This window comes from Ctenopharyngodon idella, chromosome 5 (genome assembly GCF_019924925.1).
Source record: "Ctenopharyngodon idella isolate HZGC_01 chromosome 5, HZGC01, whole genome shotgun sequence".
NCBI classification, from domain to species: Eukaryota; Metazoa; Chordata; class Actinopteri; order Cypriniformes; family Xenocyprididae; genus Ctenopharyngodon; species Ctenopharyngodon idella.
The window spans coordinates 30035136-30057910 of record NC_067224.1 but is presented as its reverse complement, the minus strand read 5'-3'; the positions used below and the strand labels follow the sequence as shown (position 1 = coordinate 30057910).

Sequence of the window (22775 nt, the reverse complement as noted above, 5' to 3'; positions counted from 1 at the left end):
GTCAAGTGTCCCCTTAACGGTAGCGGATGTCATAATTTTCAGGAATCGCACTGAAGTAACTGGGCCTGTATTCAGTATAGCTTTCCAACGCTTTTCCTTCTCTCACTGCCATTTATTCTGACATGTTAATGGGAGGTTTTGAATTACGGCCTTATCTCTGGGACGCTGGAGAGGAACGGAGAGAGCGCACACAACCCTCTCAGACTCACAGACCTTTTCAATTTATATACCTTTGATTTCATCTAAATGCCCAGATTCATCCAAAGCCCTTTTGAGACGGCCAGCCAGTGGCGTCTACTCAATGTGTCTCCAAGGATTATCTCTTATGTTCTCTCCACCATTTTAAAGCAGTCTGCTGTTTTGTTAGTCATGGTTCTTTTTTAACAGGCAGACACCCTGTAAATGGAAGGCTATGTTCACTCATGCAGCGTATGGAAACGTTGCTTTGTAACCTCAGACATGACGACGACTGCAGGCCCTTCTGCTAAGATTACCCTAATAAAAAAGGTCCACTGTCCATCTATCCATATATTCATCACACTGTGAATGAATTGGCTTGTCTTCTGCTTGGTTAGCAAAGAACACACATCAAAACCTCTGAGTTTCTAAATCTCACTCTGGTTTTGTTAAGTACATACAATCCTTGTAAACCATTATAGCATGTGTGCACACTGGCAAAATGTGGACAAACAACACCTTAATGTTTTAAATGAACATTAAAACCTATCAAACATATAAAAGAAAACTTTCAGGTACACTGGTACTAAGGTGGAAAAAAATAAGAAGATATCCACTGTCAAGTGTATAGAAGAGGTGCTCAATATTGATTAAATACTGCCACCTAGCCAGGTGTTGTAGTACTACAACTGGCCAGCGGCCTATGGAGGAAAACAGTATCAGCATTCAAGTTCACCTTCTTACGACCAGTGTTATTGACATATAGCTAAAACTAAATCTAAAACTATTTAAAATCGTTTTCAATAATTAAAATAAAATATAAATATTAGAGATATTTATATTTTTTTTATATTAGAAATATTATAAAAACTTGAACTTAAAACAAAACAAATGGGAAATATTGCCTTAGCAGTAACTGAAAAAATGACAAACTGAAATAAAAACAAATTAAAGTTAAATAGAAATATTTAAAAAATAATAAAATTGACAAGAGCACAAAAAAAAATACTGAAATTTAAACATTTAAAATATAAAAATAAAAGCTAATTAAAAATATTAATAAATACTAAAATAAAACTTAAACAATGCTTCTTGCATGAACATCAGGCTTTATTCATGAATACTGCCTAAGCTCGCCAATACTGTAGATTAGGCTGCCTAATAACAATGTCATTATATTCATGGACAAATAGTTTTTATTTCATCCTTTCAGTTGCCATGTTATACAGCCAACAAGAAGAAATTATTTTTTTATTCAATGCAAAACATATAAAATCTAGCAATACCAAGTAGCAAATGAAGAAAAAGACTTGAAGAATGGAGGAAAAAAAACAAACTTGAGAGCATGAACACACTCAATTGCCCGAACACTTCTAAGAAGGCTCTGCAAGGGATGAGGTCATAAGAGTAAATGGACTTCACAGGAGCAACGAATGGACTACTTTTCACAGTGTCTCTGATTACGAGGTGTCCATCTGAGGGGATTCTGAACAAAGAAATAGAAAGTAGAAGTTAAGATATTGTAAATTGTAAATTTTACACCTTGATAATTTTAAGCAATATCACACTCACAATTGTGCTTTTTGTGCAGCTGTAATTTCATTTGGCTGAAGAAACAAGGCTGACATTCAGTACAACAGATATTGCTATTATACAACAGCTCTATAAACAAGTTGATATAGAGTAGCTTACATTTTAGATATAAAATGGCCATTTCAGAGACAATACAGGTTTTTGTGCCTCCGTAAATAAAAATAGTTCAAAGGCAAACTAGGATTAATTGTGGAATGCAACACAAAGACAAGTGGCATGAAAAGCCCTAGTGATGCTGGACTGTATATTATCACTCTTGGAATGCTGCTTGTTCAATCAAATTATATACAGCTTCAAAATACCATTAGGGATGTGCCCTTGGGACCTTGCTGTAAGACCCCTAGTAATCAGGGGCATGAAAAGCAGAGAAGAATCTCACGTGTTTCATTGAAGAGGAAGGAGTCCTGGTACTCTTTCATGTACTGTGAGGACCGGGACTCATCCAGGAAGAGAGAGTAGACCCTTTTAATGTCCTCCACTTGGACTTCAGTACCCTGTGAGAAATGTACAACCATGTTTAGACCAAAAATGCTTGTTTACAACTTCTGTATTGTATCTTCTTGCAGCACTGGCCATGATATGCGTGTTGGCATTACCCGGCGTTTGCGGCACACCAGGCCTGCAGTACTGATAAGCTGGATGGCGTAACGGAGTGAAGTCTCCTGTCCGATACGTGTTAAAACTGTGTGTGCCTCCTCACTGAGCTCGACATCCTCCTCCTCACAGCTGAAACACAAAATACACGTGTGTAAGGTGAGAAATAAGACAAACCTCTCAAGCCTAGATACCTCAGAAAGTTCTCTCACCGAATCTTTAGGATCTGTCTGGTCTCCTTCTCAGTGTAGGGAGTGGTAGCAATGATCAGCAGACGGTCAAGCATGTCTATGGGAATACCATGAGGACTCTGGTAATTGGTGCCTCTAATACTGTAAAAATGAAACAACAGTGAATGAGGAGAAATGATCCACAATATCATCATGTATTAATGGTAGTTATTGTTTGTGTATATACCGGGTGATGCCTCTATTAGTGGCCATGATGAGTACAGGTGAAAGATCACTCTCTAGGGCTCGATTTAGGAAAGAAAAGCATTCTATGTCCAACATGTGGACCTCATCTATGAAGAGAACCTGCAACCACAAAAAATGGTCAACAACAAAACAATGCATTTCCATAGCAAGCATAAATTCTCTCTATTGAATGGTGCTGGCTCAAATTAACAAACATTTCAAAACAATGTATGACAGTAAGATGACAATAAAGGGGTTAATGTAGGGTAGACTAGGAATATACAAATGAAAAGCTTTTTCTTGGTTGCAACATCCTAGTGGACAGTTTAAAATCTTCTGGCATTGCAACTTCAAAAAAACTATTTAAAAAAAACAAAAAAACTTTTTCCCATCAAAAAATGTGATTCACATTTAGTTTTTAAAACAAAGTCATACAAATTATTATTTGTATGTAATGAGGAATTGCTTGAATGATTTCATATATATGGATGGAATATATGTAGCCAATGGTGCAAAGATTTTTATTCCTGATATATTAATTTATACCTAAATTTTAAGCAATTCTACAGTATTATATTATTGATTTAAAGGGTTAGTTCACCCAAAAACGAAAATTCTGTCACTGATTACTCATCCTCTTGTCGTTCCACACCCATAAGTCCTTCGTTCATCTTCAGAACACAAATTAATACATTTTTGATGAAATCCGTGAGCTCTCTGACCCCTTCAATTTAACTACCACTTTCAAGGCCCAGAAAGGTAGACATCGTTAAAAGTCAACGTGACTACAGTGGTTCAACCTTAATTTTATGAAGCGAAAAGAATATTTTGTGCGCAAAAACAAAAAAATAACGACTTTATTCAAAAATTTCTTCTCTCCCTGTCATTCTCCTATGCTGTTTACATTGTAGACAGTGCAGCGCTTCCAGGTTCTACCAACACATTATTGACGTCACTTCATAACATTAAGGTTGAACCACTGTAGTCACATGGACTATTTTAATGATGTCTTTACTACCTTTCTGGGCCTTGAAAGTGGTAATTAAATTGCTGTCTATGGAGGGGTCAGATACCCTCAGATTTCATCAAAAATATCTTCATTTGTGTTCTGAAGATGAATGAAGGTCTTACGGGTGTGGAACGAATTTTCATTTTTGGGTGAACTAACCCTTTAAAAATTAGGTTTTTGATTTTATTTAAAGAAAATGTAATCAAATTTTCGGAAAACATGCAGGATTAAATTAAAGTCCAAACTCTCACTTTTTCCTCAAAAACTAGTTGATGGTTGAAGGGTTTCCAAGAAAAACCCTAAAGTAAAAAAATCCCCTCTCTTTCTATCTTATTTGTCTTGCCTGCTTACCCCGGGAATGATCTCAGCTTTGCCTTCCTCTCTCCACTCGGACACTTTAGCATTGATCTGCTCCCGAACCTCTGACTTAATCTCTCCTGTGTCACCTGCAGAACAGACAATCAAACATCAACTACAGCAAACACGCAAACATCTACGGAGCTATTTAATCCTGAAAAAAATAATCAAGGATTAGTTTCACTAAGCATGTCATTATCTAGTTTGTTTGTTTTAAAAGGCTGTTACAAACCTGAAAATAAGGCCAGGAATCCCTGAGTGCGGCTGTTAATGACGTCAATTTCATGAAGAGAGACGGTGTGAACAACCTCCTTCCGTTTCTGCAGTTCTCCCTCTGGACATTGCACAAACTGTGTCTGAAATAAACAGCAACAACAGTATATAAAAAAACACTCTCAGGGAAAAGATGTCATTGATTGATGGATTCATTTCACAGACAAAGAGAAAATGTGTACCTGTGAGCCCATGGCGTCGTAATCTCTTGCTCGAGTAAAAGACCTTCCCAGCTTGCTAATCTTTCCTGTGGCTTTATCAATGGTGATCACATCTCTGCAGAATATGAGATAGGACATAATATGTCAGTTCTTAAACAGTTTAAGCACTGGAAAAGCTAAAAAAAAAAAAAAAAAAAAAAAAAGGCTTTGGCTTAAGTAGGGGCCTTTGTATGATTTATATGCATGGGTAATCTGTTATTAACAACATATATTTAAATTTAATAATAATCATAACATTTACTACTATTATTAATAATAAAAATTATTACTATTACTACTAACAATAATAATATTACTAGCAATAATAATTATAGTAATAATGCAACGACTCCAGGGCTCATTACTTGAGTCCAGATAAGACCAAACCTCAAGTGTTTCAGTGCTAAAGTTACAAACACGACTAACACATTTTGTGGGAGGAACTGGACGGTAGTCCAGTCTGATCCATTTGTGTTATACAGAAAAGAGGATCACATTTTTCAGTTTTATAATCTACCCACCCGGCTTGTACTCTCTCTTTACTGAGGCTCTCGATCATTTTGGTTCCCAGGTCATAAATGGTTTCCATCTCTGTCGTCTTCAGCGTGAGTTTACCCACTTTTGCACCCTTAACACAAATACAGAAAGGAAAGGAAATGATGCACATCTGAGTTCATTTAGGGACATGTCCTAGCTTTTATGCAAGCAAAGTCATATTGAGCACTAATATGAGCCCAGAGCCCTTTGCTCAACTTATCAAAGTAGCTAAAAACTCATTTTTCACTTTCATAATAACTAAAAGTTAATTTCCCACTGAAGAATGATAAATATCTTTAATAATACTTTCCAGCCAAATAGATAAATTGAATTAGAGTGTGTTGAGGAAAGTGTGTTGCGTGATAATTCTCATTTGCTTCAGCTTCTCAACTATTTCAAATGTTAGTCACAATGACAATTCTTATTTTTTATGGAAAACTGCAGTATTTGTTATTAATTAAACACACATCATTATTCTTCATAAAAAGGCGCCCTCATAATCTTTAATCAAAAATATTAATGTGCTCCCCCCTCACTAATTTATCTCTTCTCCGCAACAGTTGAGCAATATTCTCTCCCCTCCAGCAACCTGTCACTCACATGAAATGCAGCCATTATCAACTGACAACAATGCAATAATTTCTTCATGGACAATATAAAGTCCCACCCTACATTTTTTTTTCTCATTCATGATGTCTTGTTACTCAAATATATGTCACAACAGGGAAGAAAAATTATCACAATATTCTGTTTAATGCTGACTTTAACCTCTTTATTATTTAGAATAAAAAAAATAAAAATGATTTTAAGCAGATGAAATGAGTCTGGTGCCAAAAGAGCAATGGTAACAAAACAGAGGTTAATTCAGTGAATTCAGTCAATGGACAGAGAAGAGCAGACACTCACAGTTCCTGTAGCCGGTCTGTCGATCTGAATCTCTACCACCTCTCCTTCGATGATCTCAGTCTCCTCTCTGCCAGGCAAAAAAACATAGAACATGAGCAGTCATGTCATACTTTCTGAAGTATTAAACTAACTATATCCAAGAACTATCCAAAAAAAAAAATCCATTTATTAGATCAAAAATACAGAAAAAAAAACGATAATATTGTGAAATATTATTACAATTTAAAATAATGGTTTTCTATATTAACATACTTTAAAATATAATTTATTTCTGAGATGCAAAGCTGAATTTTCATCAGTCATTACTCCAGTCTTCAGTGTCACATGATCCTTCAGAAATCATTCTAATATGCTGATTTGACACTTAGTTATTATCAATGCTTAATATTTTTTTGGAACCTGTGATACTTTTTGTCAGGATTCACTTTATCAGTTCAATCCTGAATTCACAGGATTGAACTGATGAAAAAAGAACACCATTTATTCAAAATACAAATCTTTTCTAACAATATACGTCTTTTCTATCACTTTTTATCAATTTAACACATCCATGCTGAATAAAAGTATTAATTTCTTTAAAAAATAAAAATAAAATTACTGATCCCAAATTTTGAATGGTTGTGTATATTGTTATAAAAGATTTGTATTTTAATTAAATGCTGTTTTTTTTTTTTTTTTTTTGACTTTTTATTCATCAAAGAATCCTGAAAAATGTATCACAGGTTATAAAAAAAATATTAAGCAGCACAACTGTTTCCAACATTGATAATAAATCAGCGTATTAGAATGACTTCTGCAGGATCATGTGACACTGAAGACTGGAGTAATGGAATTGAATGACAGAAACAAATTATATTTTAAAGTATATTAAAATAGAAAACCATTATTTTAAATTGTAATATTATTTCACAATATTACTGTTGTTTTACTGTATTTTTGATCAAACAAATGCAGGCTTGATGAGCATAAGAGACTTCAATCAAAAACATTCAAAATAGTAATGTGTCCAAAACTTTGACTGTATATCTATCTATCTATCTAGAAAATATAATGAATCCTTTATACTAAATCAAAGGAATAGTTTACCAAAAAATTAAACTCCAATCATTATTTACTCATGACACCATTTGATGATGATTAAGGCTATTTTCTATACAATGAAAGTAAATGGGGAACAACATGAGGGTATGTAAATGAGTTCCCTCAAATCCATAGACAGCCTATTACCCTCCTCCTTTAATGAATCATAATGTCAAATTGACAACAAGCATTTTAATAATTGTGGGGGTTGGCGTTTTGTTTTTAATTTAAGACTTCATGTTGCTTCACACTTCAGGCGGCCTCACTCACTTTATCCTGACTCCTATGGCTTTGCGGAAGGCCTGGCTCAGAGCCTCTGTCTTGCTCATCTCCAGAGAGAAAATCTCACTCCCAGCCAGAGCAGTGAAAGGTGTGTCAGGGCCAAGGGACTGAGCAATACCTGTACAATAAACAGCTCTCAATCATGACCGGGTCTCGTGCTATTTTCAGAGCTTGTTTGCATATAATATTTTACATTGGCTTTGCAATATAAAAAGCAATATAATTTCATATATATGCGATTAATTATGACAAAACGTATTCAAAAACTCACCCATAGCAATAGCCGTCTTGCCCGTCCCAGGTTGGCCAGCAATGAGGACTGCACGACCAGCAATTTGACCATCTTTGATCATTTCAAGGATCAGCCCGGCTGCCCTCCGAGATGCCAGCTGACCCACCATTCCCTGAGACACCTGGTGAGAGAGAGGTTCGTCGTTTGTCATTGTTTTAAACACACTGTGAGCAATATTAAAGCCAACGACAAGTATGTTGTCACTGGTAAATCAATCATTACCTGCCGTGGCTCCAAGGCATCATCCAACCCAAGGCCACGAATGTGAGAGTGTGCGCCTGCGACAGAAGTCAACATTTATGCCACTTTATTAGCATCTTTACTTCCGAATATTCATATATTTTATGTTATTGTAAAGATGTATTTAATTTCTCACCAATCCTCTCAATGCGAGTGATGTCTCGCACTTCCGGAACTTTCGTGGCTGCAACCTTTCATGAATTAAAAAGGTAACGTTAAATACAATTTATTAAATAATAAATATCAATATGCGTTTAATGCTTCGTTGTGATATTTTTAATATTTAATGCTTCGTTGAGAACTAATTTGATCAGTAAACAACAGTTAAAGCGCGTGCGTTGCCATAGTGACACGAGCGCAACACAGTTTCCAGATAACGTTAGTTGAACTTTTAGCAATGCTACAGTAATGTGTAAACTATAAAATGTGGCAGCGTAATTTTACTACCGCAATGACAATTTTTGGCAAATGCGCTAATAATGCAGTATAACGTTACATGCGGGAGTTTAATATTCCCAATTAAAACAATGATATGGAGGCTAAACAACCATAAACACAAGCGATGGTCGCAGCCTTGTAAAAGAACAGCTACTAAGAAGATTTGCCATTTCTGGATAAAATCCAGTTTCATGAATGCACCTGGAAATCTCAAAGCTCTGGATTATATCTGAATTATTATTGTAATAAACTGAAGCACATGTGCTAAAAAGCGGCAAGCTCACAGACCTATTAAATATTATTTACAAAACATTCCAGGGCCTCACAGACAGCACACAATAGTGATAAATACATACATTATTTTGTATGTAACCTGAGAAAATCGCAAATTTATCAATAATTCTAAAATAAAACGTTATATATTAGGTTTACCTGAGCTGCCATGTTCTCTCCCGTAAGGCGGTTGTATCTAAATGGGTGCGCAGTGGAAACCAGTCCGGGTGGAACACGTGACTTCGTGCCTGCGTTCCGTGTGTTTGCATGTGCGTACACTCAACTTGTCACCAAGGTAAAATTAGCTTGTGAATAGGCCTAGTCATCAGTAAGAATGGGCTGGAAATCATCAAAAACCAATAATCAATAATGTTTTTTCATGTACGCTATCATTTTCCAGCAGAAGAGTTTATTCATTTATGACTGTCTATATAATTTCTAGCTAATATTTCAAATTTCATTTGCAGTACAAAACTACTTTTAAATAAACTTACTTAAAAATAAATTTAGATGTGGGTAAATGTAAGCCTATATATATAAATTTGTAATATAAATTTGTGTTTATATTTTTACATTTATCACACACACATTATATGTATGTATGTATATATATAAATTAAAATTTAAAATGCATAATTTTAATTTTAAGTGCAAGGACCAGTAGAAATCTGAAACAAACTTGTTGAGTACTGCCTTTTCTTTTTTCTTTCCTTCTTTTCAGTTGCAGCTTGCACTAGTCTAGACTATCAGTAAGTAAATATGAGTGGAAAGGGGAAAAAATCTCGAGATTTATTCAAAAGCCTCATTGTTGAGGCAGATATGATTGCAACCAGAAGAGGTCACTCTTGTAATATGTCTGAGGTTACTTGTCATTAGGACCATGACATCTTTATTGCTCTATGTAGGCAGCATCTGTGCAACATTTTCCCCCAATATGTCAAATAAACGATTCAACAACAATTTAAACAAGACTTTTATTATGTCATCATTAATGCAGACAAAACGACCCACATACATCAAACTTAAGATTTACTGTAAAAAGTTTTTTTTTCTGAGTCTGATTAACCTTCACAGTCATTAAACAGTGTGATCACATAGATGGACAAAACATGACTATAAAATGTTTAAATAATTTTATATAACTTTTATTTGAGTAATTTTTAAAAATATTTTGTACTATATATAATCATATTATTTGATATGTCAAAGATTAAAACTTTTAGTATAAATACACTAATTGTGATCAGCTTCACTAGAAACTGGCTTTCATTAAAAAAACACAAGTAATTAAAAAAAAAAGAAAAAAGAAAGAGATAATGCCCTCATATCCCATCCAGTTCAACCATTTACACCTGACAAATAGTAATAGCAGACTCATACCACACCCAAAATCCAGGATATACCGGCTCACTGAAAGAAGCTTTAAACTGATGAATAAGTGACATAGACTCAGACACATTGTAGAATGAAAGAGTGCCTCCTGCCCAGTCCAGGAACACCCCGATACGGGAAGAGTAGGGTGCGTTAATCTCAACCTGGTCTTTGTTGTGTCGGGCTGAGTAGCTGGAGTTGGAGCAGAAGAGACTCCAAGACTTGCGATTGTAGCCAATACGAGCTGAGTCCCCATAACCGGTCCTCTTGATGCCTTTATAGGTGACCCCAATGGAAGCGCCCTCCCCGCTCCACTCCACCTCCCAGTAGTAAGCACCTCCTGAGAGAGCCTCTTTACACAGGACCTGGGGCAGGCAGTCAAATCTCTGGTTGCTGTCATTGTAAGACTGAGGATCTCTTTTTAATGCTGCTTTCCGGTTGTTTCGGGAGAGGTAGAGCTGTTTGTATGCTGTGTTGGAGTCGAGAGTTAGCTGGCAGGCGTCTTTAAAATAAATGAGATATATGAGAGATGATCAGGATTGGTGAATCAAAACTTAAATGTGAATGTGTAAAGACAAACAAAGTTTCGATGAAATTATGAAGGCACCCCCGCTCACAATGAATCTCTGCCCACTTTACATGCAAGTATCTTGATCCATGTACATGTACGCTGCATTTTTGTTCTTTAAAAGCTACATTTTTGTTTGTGACTGGATAAAATAAGTGCCACAAGTGATTTTGTATGCATTAAAAATACCAATGTGCATGGGTCAAGTTAAGACACACAAGACCACAAGTTTTATAGGCCTTATTATTGATTGTAAAATCATAAGTTAAAAACCACATCAATCATGTTAACAGTGTCTAGCATCGAAGTGTTTTTTAAGAAAAAAAGAGAAACACAAAATGACAAGACGGACATCTTAAGCTACTCTAGGCTAGGATTCCTGATCTGGGAACAGTTTTGCAAATTATGGTCTCCAAATATGAACAGGTTAGGAGCAAAACTGATCCTTGATCAGTATTCCTGATGTAAGGTGACACATGCATGTTGACAAATCACCTGCCTAGTGGTTGAGTCTGCACATTGGCTCTCAGAGCTGGTTGGACATTTGGAGGTGGTTTCTGCCAGAGGTGCGTGAACGTCTCTGATCTAGAGGGCCGAGAGTGTCGATACACATTTAAGACACCCTATATATTCTCTCAAACCATGTAACTTTGCATAATTATCAGTTGTCTTCATACTTACACTACCGTTCAAAAGGTTGGGATTGGTACGTTTTTTTTTATTTTTAAAGAAGTCTCTTATGCTCAAGAAGGCTGCATTTATTTGATCAAAAATACAGCACAAAATAATTATTGTAAAATATATATTATTATATATATTATAACTGTTTTCTATTTTAATATATTTTACAATTCTTCAGAAATCATTCTAATATGCAAATTTGCTGCTCAAGAAACATGAAATTTGCTGCTCAAGAATTTTTTTCCTGGAAACCATGATACTTTTTGCATTCTTTTATTAATAGAAAGTTCAAAAGAACAGCATTTGTTTTAAATATAAATCTTTTGTAACATTATAAATGTCTTTACTGTCACATTTGATCAGTTTAATGCATCCTTGAAAGTATTATTTTCTTTAAAGAAACATCTCAATGACCCCAAACATTTGAACAGTAGTGTACGTAGAGTGTTTTTGTCCTCTAAAAGACCACAGCTGACTATTCTTAGAAGAGAAGACGAAATGTCTAAAGGTTTGAAGAATGGCAGTTATCATGAATCACCCATACACCCACTCACTGAGCAGACTAAGCCTGTTCTTACAATATGCTTGGACACAAACTCAGTATGTAAGGAATGAAGTTAGACTACTCCCACTAGAGTTCGACATTTAACAGGATGGAAGCCAGCAAGTTTTCTTAGCCCTTTCTCCAAGCTAATAAACATATAAAAAAGGTATATATTATTTTGATTAATCATCACCAGAGGTGAGAATTTTGCTGACCTTGAACTTTATATCCTGTTCATGTTATCTCTACAACAACGTCCTCTGGTCTTGGGCATACACATAAAAAGGAAGTTCATGTATGAAAATAAACTTACACTGGAGGAACTCGTCCCTCGTCCGGGGAGTGCTGCTGGGACTCTTGTACATGTCAACATCATCAGCTAGAGACACAATAAAGAGAGTCAGAATGATGTCCAACATCTAATCATTTAATTAATCTGATAATTTATAGCAAGCAGATTGTGTTACTGACAAAAAGGAAGGACCTTCAGGTACTTTCTGGATGGCACTTTAGGTACTTTCACATTAAAGGTGAGAATATAATGACATACACTACCGTTCAAAAGTTTAAGGAAACACTTTATTTCGATAGTCCACTTTGGACATTCTACTAACTATAAGTAACTTTACAACTACCAAACATTAGAGTATTAGACTGTCTACTTAACATCTGATAACACTTTATTTTGATGGTCCCTCAACAGACATTCTACTGACTCTGCAAATGAATGAGAGCTAGTTGACATGTAGTTGCAAAGTTTCTTATAGTTAGTAGAATGTCTAAAGTGGACTATCAAAATATAGTGTAACTAAGTATGCATTTAATTGTTCAACAGTGACAGCAAAGACTTCTACATTGTGACAAAAGAGTTCTATTTCAAATAAATGCTGTTTTATTAACTTTCTACTTATTAAAGAATCATGAAAAAAGTATCACGGTTTCCACAAAAACAAATTAAGCAGCACAAATGATTTCAGCATTGATAATAATAAGAAATGTTTCTTGAGCACTAAATCAGCATATTAGAATGATTTCTGAAGATCATGTGACACTGAAGACTGGAGTAATGGCTGCTGAAAAATGAGCTTTGCCTTCAATGGATAAATTACATTTTAAAATATATTAAAATAGAAAATTATTTCCCAACATTACTGTTTTTTATTGTATTTTTGAACAAAAAAATAGCCTTACTTTCAAAAACATTGAAAATCTTACAGACCCCAGACTTTTGTACAGTAGTGTATGCTCAAGGTAAATGAGAAATTAAAACATCCATGATGTGTGTGCATTTCATAGAAGAGATCAGCTAATAAATATGTATTTTAATATGATGTCGGTCTTAAGATCATTGCTTAGCAACCGGCCAACAATTTCTTGGAGCCCAACACTGGCTTTTAAAAAATGCCATTACAAAATTCCAGCTATTATGCACAAAGCAAACAGCAGGACAGCTAAAGTTTCCAATTTTTTTTTTATTAACTTACATTTCATACTCTTTTTCTTCTTACGGTCCTCTAGCTGGCAGAATGGCATTTTGTTCACTGGAAGAGAATTGAGAGAGTCAGTTTAAAGATTAAGAAGAACCATAAAGGAAAGAGAGCGTGATTTGTTTAATCATTCTCATGGGACAAAAAAAGACTTACATCTAATAAAACAAGGATATCTCTGAAAAATTGTGGGTACTAATTACATTGGATTACATTAAACGAAAAATCCTTTCAGACTGGACCATACCTGTCTTTGCCACTTTGACCAGCTCTTCATTGCTGAACTCATTTAGATGTTGTTTCATCTCCGAGACAGTCTTTGTAACAGCGCCGAAGGAGAAGTAAGGGTTCACAGTAACAGAGGGCAGCTCCTCAGCATCAGTCTGGGCAATCAGCATATGGTAACTCTGCAACGACAAACAGAACAAATGTTAGTCTTATTTTTCCTACAATAAATTGCTCTGGGCTGCGTTTCTCAAAGTTGTTTGTAGAGATCATTAGTGTCAATTGTTCTACAATCTACTTAGGCTTACGATGCTTTTAAGCACACTTATTTTCTCACATACTGATGGCTCTAGGAGAAACAGAATATTTTAATTTCATCATCTGTGAAATAGTAGAAAAACTAAAATAAAAACTAAATATTTTTACTTGTGCGCAATAGACCCTGTGTGAAGTAACACTAAAATCTCCACATGATGATTATTGCACTGCTTTAGCTCTGTGAGTGTTTATTTTGTTCTGCGTCACGGTCACCTGGATGAAATGGATGTGGTCCTCAGTGCGAGAGAGTTGTGTCAGCTCATTGTCTCTCCTCTTCAGGTCAGCAATTTCATGTCCCAGACGCTCCATGTGGCTCTCAGCAGTGTTAAGTGCAGCCTTCTTATTGGTCGAGATCAGTTTGGTCATTTCCTGTTGCATTCTTTCAATGGAACGAAGCATGTCACCGAACATCTTTTCACTCTCCTGCAAGGCCCGTTGTGCTGAACTCTGAGGGAACAATTGTAATCAGTATTTCTAATTCTATTTCATTTTCTTTCTTGGAAATTCATAACCTATTATATTGTATACACACATCTATTTACAAAACATTCCTGTTTTTTCTGATTAAGAACTCGTCACACCAGAGCAGATCAATAAATATTTCTGCAACATATTCTTGCTTACCAGTAATGTTGATCTTGTATTACCTTACATTTATTATTACACATTTCTGTTAAATCTCCAGACAAACCTTAAGTGAATCCACAGCTTGCTTCAACTCTTCCATTTGCTTCACTCTGTCATGGATCTTTTCCTGGATTTCAGCTTGGGTGGCGCCCAACCGTTGCTACAGACAATTAAAAACAACAAATTCATGACAATGAGGTGCATTGACAAAGGAATGTTGTAAGTACAGCATCCTTCCACACCTCAGCCACTTCCACATGACAATTGAGTCACTTTTGGACTCTGTTTAACTCTTTGTGTGCTTAATTTGAAACATTCTCATCATCTTAAAACATATTAAATAAAAAAATAACGTGTATCATTTATATGTCAACTGATGGGTTTGTTTACTAAATTATTGCTCTGTTTTTTTGCATTTAAACCCAACTTTGGTTATAACTTTGGTTATAATGTGTGTGTGTAGAACAATGTGTGTTTTCTTTACTGTTAATAATGAAACCCTTTCTCACTATAAAAAAAGTTGTAAATAAAACAAAGATTACAGGAGTATGTTTTACAAGAAAATACTATTTCAGTCTTTCTACTTTTAAAATTTATTTTTAATTCAATGTGTTACTTGCCTGTTCTTTACTTTTTGTGAAATTTACTAGCAATTTCTGGGTGAAAATTCTTTCTACACCAACATTTTTAAAGTGTACAACAGCATAGATCATTTTCATATGCTTGTTTTTCAGGGGTTGGCTAATCTTATACTCAATCTAGCATATTCAAACATACTGTGAATGTCATTTTTTTTTTTTTTTTGCATTAATAGGTGTATTGTTGCATACAGGAGGTGAAAGTTTGAACAGTCTTTCATAATGTTACTTTTGCTGGTGATTATCTCCATTTAATCTGTTGTCATAATAGCTTCACCAACGTAATATTTCCAAATGTAAAAATAGGATCACAATTGCACTTTTGTATTGCACATGATGGAATCTTACCTGCATTTCCGCCCTTTCCTGTTCAGCTGCCACCATGTCATGGCCCTTGTGCTCTTTCACTGTACATAACACACAGATACACATCTGGTCCGTCCGGCAATAAAGCTCCAGACCTTTCTGGTGCTGAGGGCAGATCTGACGATCCAAGTGTCCGATCTCATCGACCAACTTGTGCCGTTTGAAGGTGGATGATTCATAATGGGGCTTCAGGTGCTTCTCGCAGTAGGAAGCAAGACACATCAGACAAGACTTGACAGCTTTGAGCTTCTTCCCGATGCAAATGTCACATCCCACATCTTGAGGTCCCGCATAGTTGTAGTCAGGGGCTGGAGGGGCTGGTGGGAAAGAGTCTGAATCCCTGTTTCTCAGGGATGACGACGAACTGCGTGAGGACTGAAAGCGGCGTGGATTAGGCCTCTTGTTGTAGGTGACCCTGCACTGGGGACACAAGTATTGTCCAGTGTGGTCTGCATGGTCCCAGTAGGTCTTGATACAGACGGAGCAGAAAATGTGACCGCATGGGATGGAAACGGGCTCCCTGAGATCTTCCTTGCAGAGGTAACAGAGATCCTGGTCAAGCGACATGGTTAAATCCCCACAGATCTCAGAGGAGGAAATGTGCGTTTGTGTGCGAGACAGGAAAAGTGAGTCTAAAGTGCCACCACAGCAAGCTATATAGAGTAAACAGGGAGGGAGGCTAAACTGGTTATGCAGAAACCAGTAAATGAATGGGGGAGTGGCTGTGCAGGTGAAGAGAGTAATTGAGAGAAAGAAGAAACATGTATCATCAGATGTCAATGGAAATGATAACAGTGAAGAAGAGAAGCATGAATGAAATGTATGATCTCAGGGCATAAAATTGTTGAAAATTTGCTCTTGCATCACATACACTTGCATTTTTTGCACATGCGTTTCTTTTATCTTTGATAAAGCTTGTCTTGTGACTACTGCTTTTCATGGCAAGCTATGATTTCATCGGTTGAGTGTTTATGGTCAGTTTTAGGGGCCTCATGCTGGCAGACACCTCAACATTGGGTGTAGTGCTCCACTGCGGAGGAGCTGCCTAATGGATGAGTGCTTAGAGACCAAGCATTCAGTGACCTTTGGCACATGCCATCAAAGCTGGAGGGTAATTTATTTGGAGGGAGGATGAGTATACTTTTTCCCTCCTTGAAAGATTTTTGAGTAAGAGGAGAGTATGTTTTATATTACGAGTCCTTTAACCACCCAACATTTGAGTAGCGTATCTAACTCAAATGTAGCATGAGGAAAGTTATAACATGAGGAGAGTTATAATACTATCAGTTATTACCCATTTAGAAATTAAATACATTGTGAATCATACAAGACCACCAACCTCATGAAGTAAATCTCTGTGAAAGGATGACAAAAAAATAATTTTGAGATATAAAATCAACATTTCACTTCTGGGTAATAATTTGATTTGCACGGAACTTGCACCACTGAACTTAGTGAACTGAACTTGTTATCTCAGTAATGATAGATTATCTTGATATAAAGCATCTACGTAAGTACTACGTACTACGAAAACTTTCACATACATGTTTAAAAAAAATACATAAAAATATGTCTGAGCAGGCCTGTTGTAAGGAGGGTTGTAATTTTGCATTTACTTTTAGACCGAAAAAGTTGGGACAGTGTATAAGCAGACCTTTTTTCTAACTGTGAAAAGTGACTAAAATACAGAAACACACTGTCTGTTAGGTTCTTATCATTCTTGTAATTGTAAAGCCCATGAATTTGGTCCCATTCTTGCCTGATATAGGTTTCCAGCTGCTGAAGAGTTCTTGGTCGTCTTTCGTTTAATGATGCGCCAAATGTTCTCTATAGGTAAAAGATCTGGTCTGCAGGCAGACCAATTCAGACTCTTCTACGATGAAGCCATGCTGTTGTAATAGCTGCAGTATGTGGTTTTGCATTGTCCTATTGGAAAACACAAGGCCTTCCCTGAAATAGATGTCGTCTGGAGGGGAGCATATGTTGCTCTAAAACCTTTATATACCTTTCAGCATTCATAGTGCCTTCCAAAACATGCAAGCTGCCCATACCGTATGCACTTATGCACCCCCATACCATCAGAGATGTTGGCTTTTGAACTGAACGCTGATAAAACGCTGGAAGGTCTCCCTCATCTTTAGCCCAGAGGACTCTTTAGCCCGGAGGACACAAGAATGTCAAATTTGTACTCGTCTGACAATAGAACACTTCCACTTTGAAACAGTCCATTTTAAATGAGCCTTGGCCCACATGACACGACAGCACTTCTGGACCATGTTCACATATGGCTTCCTTTTTGCATGATCCTGGGCCCATTTAGTAATGTCATTGACACAATCATGCCGATGAGTGACGCAGTGTCATCTGAGGGCCCGAAGACCAAGAGCATCCAATAAAGGTCTTCGGCCTTGTCCCTTACGCACAGAGATTTCTCCAGTTTCTCGGAATCTTTTGATGATGTTATGCACTGTAGATGATGAGATTTGCAAAGCCTTTGCAATTTGACATTGAGAAACATTGTTTTTAAAGTATTCCACAATCTTTTTACGCACTATTTCACAGATTTGCCCATCTTTACTTCTGAGAGACTCTGCCTCTTTAAGACATCCCTTTTATAGCTAATCATGTTACAGACCTGATATCCATTAACTTAAAGATGTTCTCCCAGCTGAATCTTTTAAAAATTTCTTGCTTTTTCAGCCATTTGTTGCCCCTGTGCCAACTTTTTTGAGACCTGTAGCAGGCATCAAATTTGAAATTAGCTCATTTAGTGGATAAAAGTGTAAAAATTTCTCTGTTTAAACATTTGTTATGTTATCTATGTTCTAGTGAATAAAATATTGGCTCATATGATTTGAAAGTCTTTTAGTTTTCATTTTATTCAAATTTAAAAAACGTCCCAACATTTCCGGAATTCGGGTTGTACCTTTTTGAAATAAATGCTTAAAATAGGGTGGAGTTGAGGGAAGGGGTTAATGGTCGTTGACCTAAAATAATTTTACACAAGAAATAAATTCAAGTAGAAAACTCTGTATGGGGAAGCTTGTATGACCAGCTTATACTTAATTTACACAGTTCAGGGAAAATTTGTAGATTTCAAAATAACTGCAGAAGAGCAGATGAATTTGGGAAAATTATATCAAAGTTTGAGAAACACACAAACACACACACACACACACACACACACACACACAGACAAAATCACACTTGTAACAGATGTAACAGTAACAGCTCTAACTGAAACAGCAGCTGCTGTTTCTTCCAGCAACACCAGACCCATTTTCCTAAGAAAAGGCGTTTATTCCTGTTTCTCAAAGAAGATGGAAATAAGTGTTTGTTTTAGATTAGCCTCTCTCATCTCTCTAGAGCATACATCCTCTGTACAGCACAGTCCACAAAGCTCCAGGAATCTCTGTTGCAAAACAGGAAGTGGAAGTGAGTTTGCCATGGCTCACATTCAGTGTGGTGAAAAGCTAATTAGGACATTTCTACTGGGATTGCAAATCCCACCCCTTTTTCTCACCAGAGCTGATTCATTTCTTTTATTTTACCAATGGCAATTGTTTTTTTAAACATTATTTTAAGCTTTTCCATTACACATGTTTTTATTTAAATAGAAACATATATAATTGGATAATATCTAAAATCAAGAACACAAAGTGACATAGAAAAGAGCAAAGATGTATGCGTTTCTCAAACTATACTCAAGATTCGCCTCACTTAAGATGGTTGTCTGCTTGTAAGTTCAACAGTGAGAGCAAAAATGTTGGCAGGAATGCACTCGGACCTGATAAGTAAGATAACAGCAAGTCAAGAGAGGCCTGCAAAGGTGAAAGTTTCCACTGTTCAAGAGAATATCCAGACTTCAGCAGGACATGTGGTCTGACAGTGCAGGAAAGTCTGCAGCCAATCTAATGACGTGTCTCTGACTCCAAATCATCGTCTAGTGTGTAGTCATAGTTCTAAAGGTCTTCAGCTCAAAATAGTTGATTGAATATCACCTTTATGACAGAGATAATCTGCAGTCTTAAAATAAAGCATGGATTAATAGTTATGATGGGTCACTTTAAGAATAGTCCATGGAGTGTTTCCAATCTTTCGATATAAAAAATAAAGAGATTTTATTTATATTTACATTTGTTAAAATACTTAAAAAAAAAAAAAAAAAAAACCCTGAAAGGCATTCTAGTAAATTTATTTTTCCTATAAAAATGTCAAGTAGCCAACAAAACCCTTGACCTAAATGGTATGCAGTGTGGTCAGTGTGCACTGTACTGCATGTAGAGTATTTATAGATGGCTGATCTCGTCTTTCCTGATCGCTCTGTAACTGAAACTGCCTGTCATGCCACAGTGACACGTTTGTAAAGAAATGTGTAGATGTGAATGTAACCCAGTAATAGACTGGCATATTTTCATGACAGTTTATCTTTCCGTCTCTCATATTTTTTGAGAAAGAGCTGCATGTTCAGACTACATTTCACAAACCTTTTGTACAGCATAGTGATAAGATTTTTACAGCAAGCAAAAGAAGAAAAGCAATATTTGGGCTTCAGACATCATTTCAGTTATCGCAATATATAATCACGTAACCAGACATTCTTCACAGTCAAGCAAAGGAAAAGTTTTTACTATCAACAACAGTGAACTCACATGAGGCTAAATAACTATTTTAAAATGATTGCTTTCAATGCACAGAATTCACTTGTGAAGCTCTCTGCATGCGTTATTTTCAATGGTGGTATTCTTTTGTCAGTTTTGAGAATTTCGTTCTGCACAGCCTGTTCAATTTTACCTGGCAATATGCCAGATAAGCAGCCAGAACACACACACATACAGTGTGCTCTGCCTTTCAGCCAAGACTTACAAAGGTGACCATTGTTCATAGGAAACACTTGTAAATACCTTGTTTCCACGCACTTCATGAACTGACCAATCAGATTGACAGAGGCAACCCCTTGGTTTTTACAATAACAACACACACCTATGCAAGCTCACTCTCCGCACTTACTCTGTCACCCTCCATCAGGCACACTCCTCTTAATCAGGTAGTTTAATGAAACTTGTCCTTTGACCCTTAATATACACAAGGAAACACGAGACCTCTGGCAGGCTTACTCAAGTATGCAACTCCTTCAATAGGAAAATGTTCCCTCGTGAACCAATGTGAACTCAGTGGGGTCAGCATGAGGGTGTGGAGAACAATAAAGGTTGTGTTAAAGGAACTGATTTCTTTTGTACGGTTTACAACATTTCCTCTCTAAGAACTATGAAGACCATGAGAACAATATGAGGACCGACACTACATGAATAGGCCTGTTTCTTTATTTTAAATCATTACTTCATTCTGCAGTTGGAGAAAACTGCAAAAACGGATGTTAAATTTGCAATTAGAGGCCTAAACTAGCATGCTAGCTGAGTTAATGAGTAATCACAGCCTATACCTTGCACTGTAACTCCTGGAATCTGACCAACCCAGGGAAAAGGGGAAGAGAGAAACTGGCTTATCAGAGTACAGACCATATAAGGAAAGAGGTGAAACTATTTCTGAAGTGATGCAAGATTTGTGTTTGGGGCAGAGCTGATGGCATAACCTTGTGTGACCAATCAGCATGTAATAGGTGTTGGTTTCTGTCACTGTGGCGTCACCTGGGCTCTAGCTGGACCAATGGCTTTCAGACTTTATCTAAAGGATAAATATGTCAATAATTAATAAGAAATCAACCACAATGCATGCATTTTCCTTTCAACCACAAATCTGATTTCTCCCACACAACTCAAAACACATCTAGGAAAAAAAAGACAGAAAAAGCTTCACAGTCATAGAACTTCTTTGGAATGAGCTAATGGTTGCATAATGTCCCGTACATCACCAACACTGCAGGTGGTGACAGAAGTCACATGGAATATCACATTCTCCACCTAAGTTAATTCATGCTCTGCCCCCTAATCAAAACAGGTGAAACTAACTCACCCTGAAACATAAAGAACTGAGACTCTTTAGGTATAAAGCACTTGAGCCCAGGGTGCAAATTATTACGGGGTGTTTGTGGGGGGTGGGGTTGAGGGGATAAGTGTAATCTCTGATCAAACCCCCCTAAAGGAAAACAGACAATTTTACAGTCTAAACTAAACTAAATTTTATGTCTAAAAACTTCTGATATATATAGTATAATGCCCAAGTTGTTACTGTACAGAATTTAAAAGAGGTGTGTGTGATATGTCACACATAACTCATGCTCTCATCATATTATTGCACACTTTTCAAAAATTTCAGGTTAATTTCAATTATAGTTAATTAGATAAATCTAAATATTATGTCCTCAACCTTTACATTTATGTTCTTGGAAAACTCTGTATCATCTCTGAGAATTACAAAGAGTGCCTATCTTATGTTAGTGGCAATTACCAATGCAAATAAATCTAGTAGTGTGTCAAGGATTGTGCCAATATGCAAATATTTGTAGCTAGGACTAACTATTTTAAAAAAGTCAGCTGTTACAGGTTTGAAACATTCTTAAAAAACTGAAATATTGTTAATTCTTTTTTTTTTTCCACACCTATCAAAAACAAACTGATGACATATTTTCAAGTCTGCAACACCCAATCCAGTTCAACTGGCCTTAGTTCATACATTCAGATCAAACTCACCTTGTAAACTGTTACTATTGTTTGTTTAGTGCAGTGAGCAGAGTAGCACATGCTGTGTTGTGAAAAAGAGTTTCAATGCAATAAATTTTACAGTGGCAAATTTATATGCCAGATTATGTACACCTTTATATGCCAGATAGGTGTGCTACAGAATGAAAAAAAAAAATAAATATTTAAATAAAACAATAAAAGCAAATTTTAAATATTCTATATAATCAGAACATTTTAAATCCAAAACCTCTATTATTTAACTAAGCTCAGGTAGCAGTACTGAACCAAATATTATTTAAAGAATGAAAGCAAGAGAGTACCCTAGACAATATTCAACATATCAGAGCCAACCAAGAATGGCCAATTATTAACAGACTGTGGTTTTAGGGTAACTGATGCAAATGTCCTTCGGTTCCTCAGCTAATGGATAAGCAGATTGTGCATGTAAAACAGAGAGCTTTTCATGTTTAAGTTTCATCCTGGATGGCCCTGCTTTGTACTACAATTCATTCATTCTCAACTGTACCTTTTTTCTTCGATGTCTTTCATGCCACCCCTGGTCCCTCCCTGACTCTCTCTCAAGACTCCTGGCTCAACCTGTTTATCTGAGTTGGGCTGTGCTCTAATCTCTCTCTCTCTCTC

The 22775-nt window shown here is 36.3% G+C and overlaps 2 protein-coding genes across 6 annotated transcripts; both read right to left on the bottom strand.

The window, feature by feature from the left end:
- Positions 1-1266: 1266 nt before the first annotated feature.
- ruvbl2 (RuvB-like AAA ATPase 2) lies at positions 1267-8975 on the bottom strand. 2 transcript variants are annotated; one of them, XM_051895263.1, is made up of 16 exons: positions 8827-8975; positions 8093-8147; positions 7939-7994; positions 7696-7837; positions 7413-7542; positions 6063-6129; positions 5141-5247; positions 4602-4695; positions 4379-4502; positions 4141-4235; positions 2782-2900; positions 2577-2696; positions 2367-2496; positions 2150-2264; positions 1750-1784; positions 1267-1663 (listed from the first exon to the last, which is right to left on the bottom strand). In XM_051895263.1, the coding sequence occupies exons 1-15, from the start codon at positions 8836-8838 to the stop codon at positions 1777-1779; spliced, it is 1374 nt and encodes a 457-aa protein (XP_051751223.1). In that variant the 5' UTR covers positions 8839-8975; the 3' UTR covers positions 1267-1663; positions 1750-1776. The 2 variants fall into 2 exon arrangements, with proteins under 2 accessions (XP_051751223.1, XP_051751222.1); XM_051895262.1 differs by lacking the exon at positions 1750-1784 and having other exon boundaries at positions 8827-8973.
- Positions 8976-9627: 652 nt separating this feature from the next.
- On the bottom strand, positions 9628-22733 carry ftr83 (finTRIM family, member 83). Of its 4 annotated transcripts, none has more exons than XM_051894781.1 (9): positions 22660-22733; positions 15475-16214; positions 14553-14648; positions 14075-14308; positions 13566-13725; positions 13316-13372; positions 12145-12210; positions 11102-11191; positions 10391-10540 (listed from the first exon to the last, which is right to left on the bottom strand). In XM_051894781.1, the coding sequence occupies exons 2-8, from the start codon at positions 16057-16059 to the stop codon at positions 11133-11135; spliced, it is 1257 nt and encodes a 418-aa protein (XP_051750741.1). In that variant the 5' UTR covers positions 16060-16214; positions 22660-22733; the 3' UTR covers positions 10391-10540; positions 11102-11132. The 4 variants fall into 4 exon arrangements, with proteins under 4 accessions (XP_051750739.1, XP_051750740.1, XP_051750741.1 ...); XM_051894782.1 differs by having other exon boundaries at positions 10392-10540; positions 11106-11191; XM_051894779.1 differs by lacking the exon at positions 11102-11191 and having other exon boundaries at positions 9628-10540.
- Between the last annotated feature and the right edge of the window lie 42 nt (positions 22734-22775).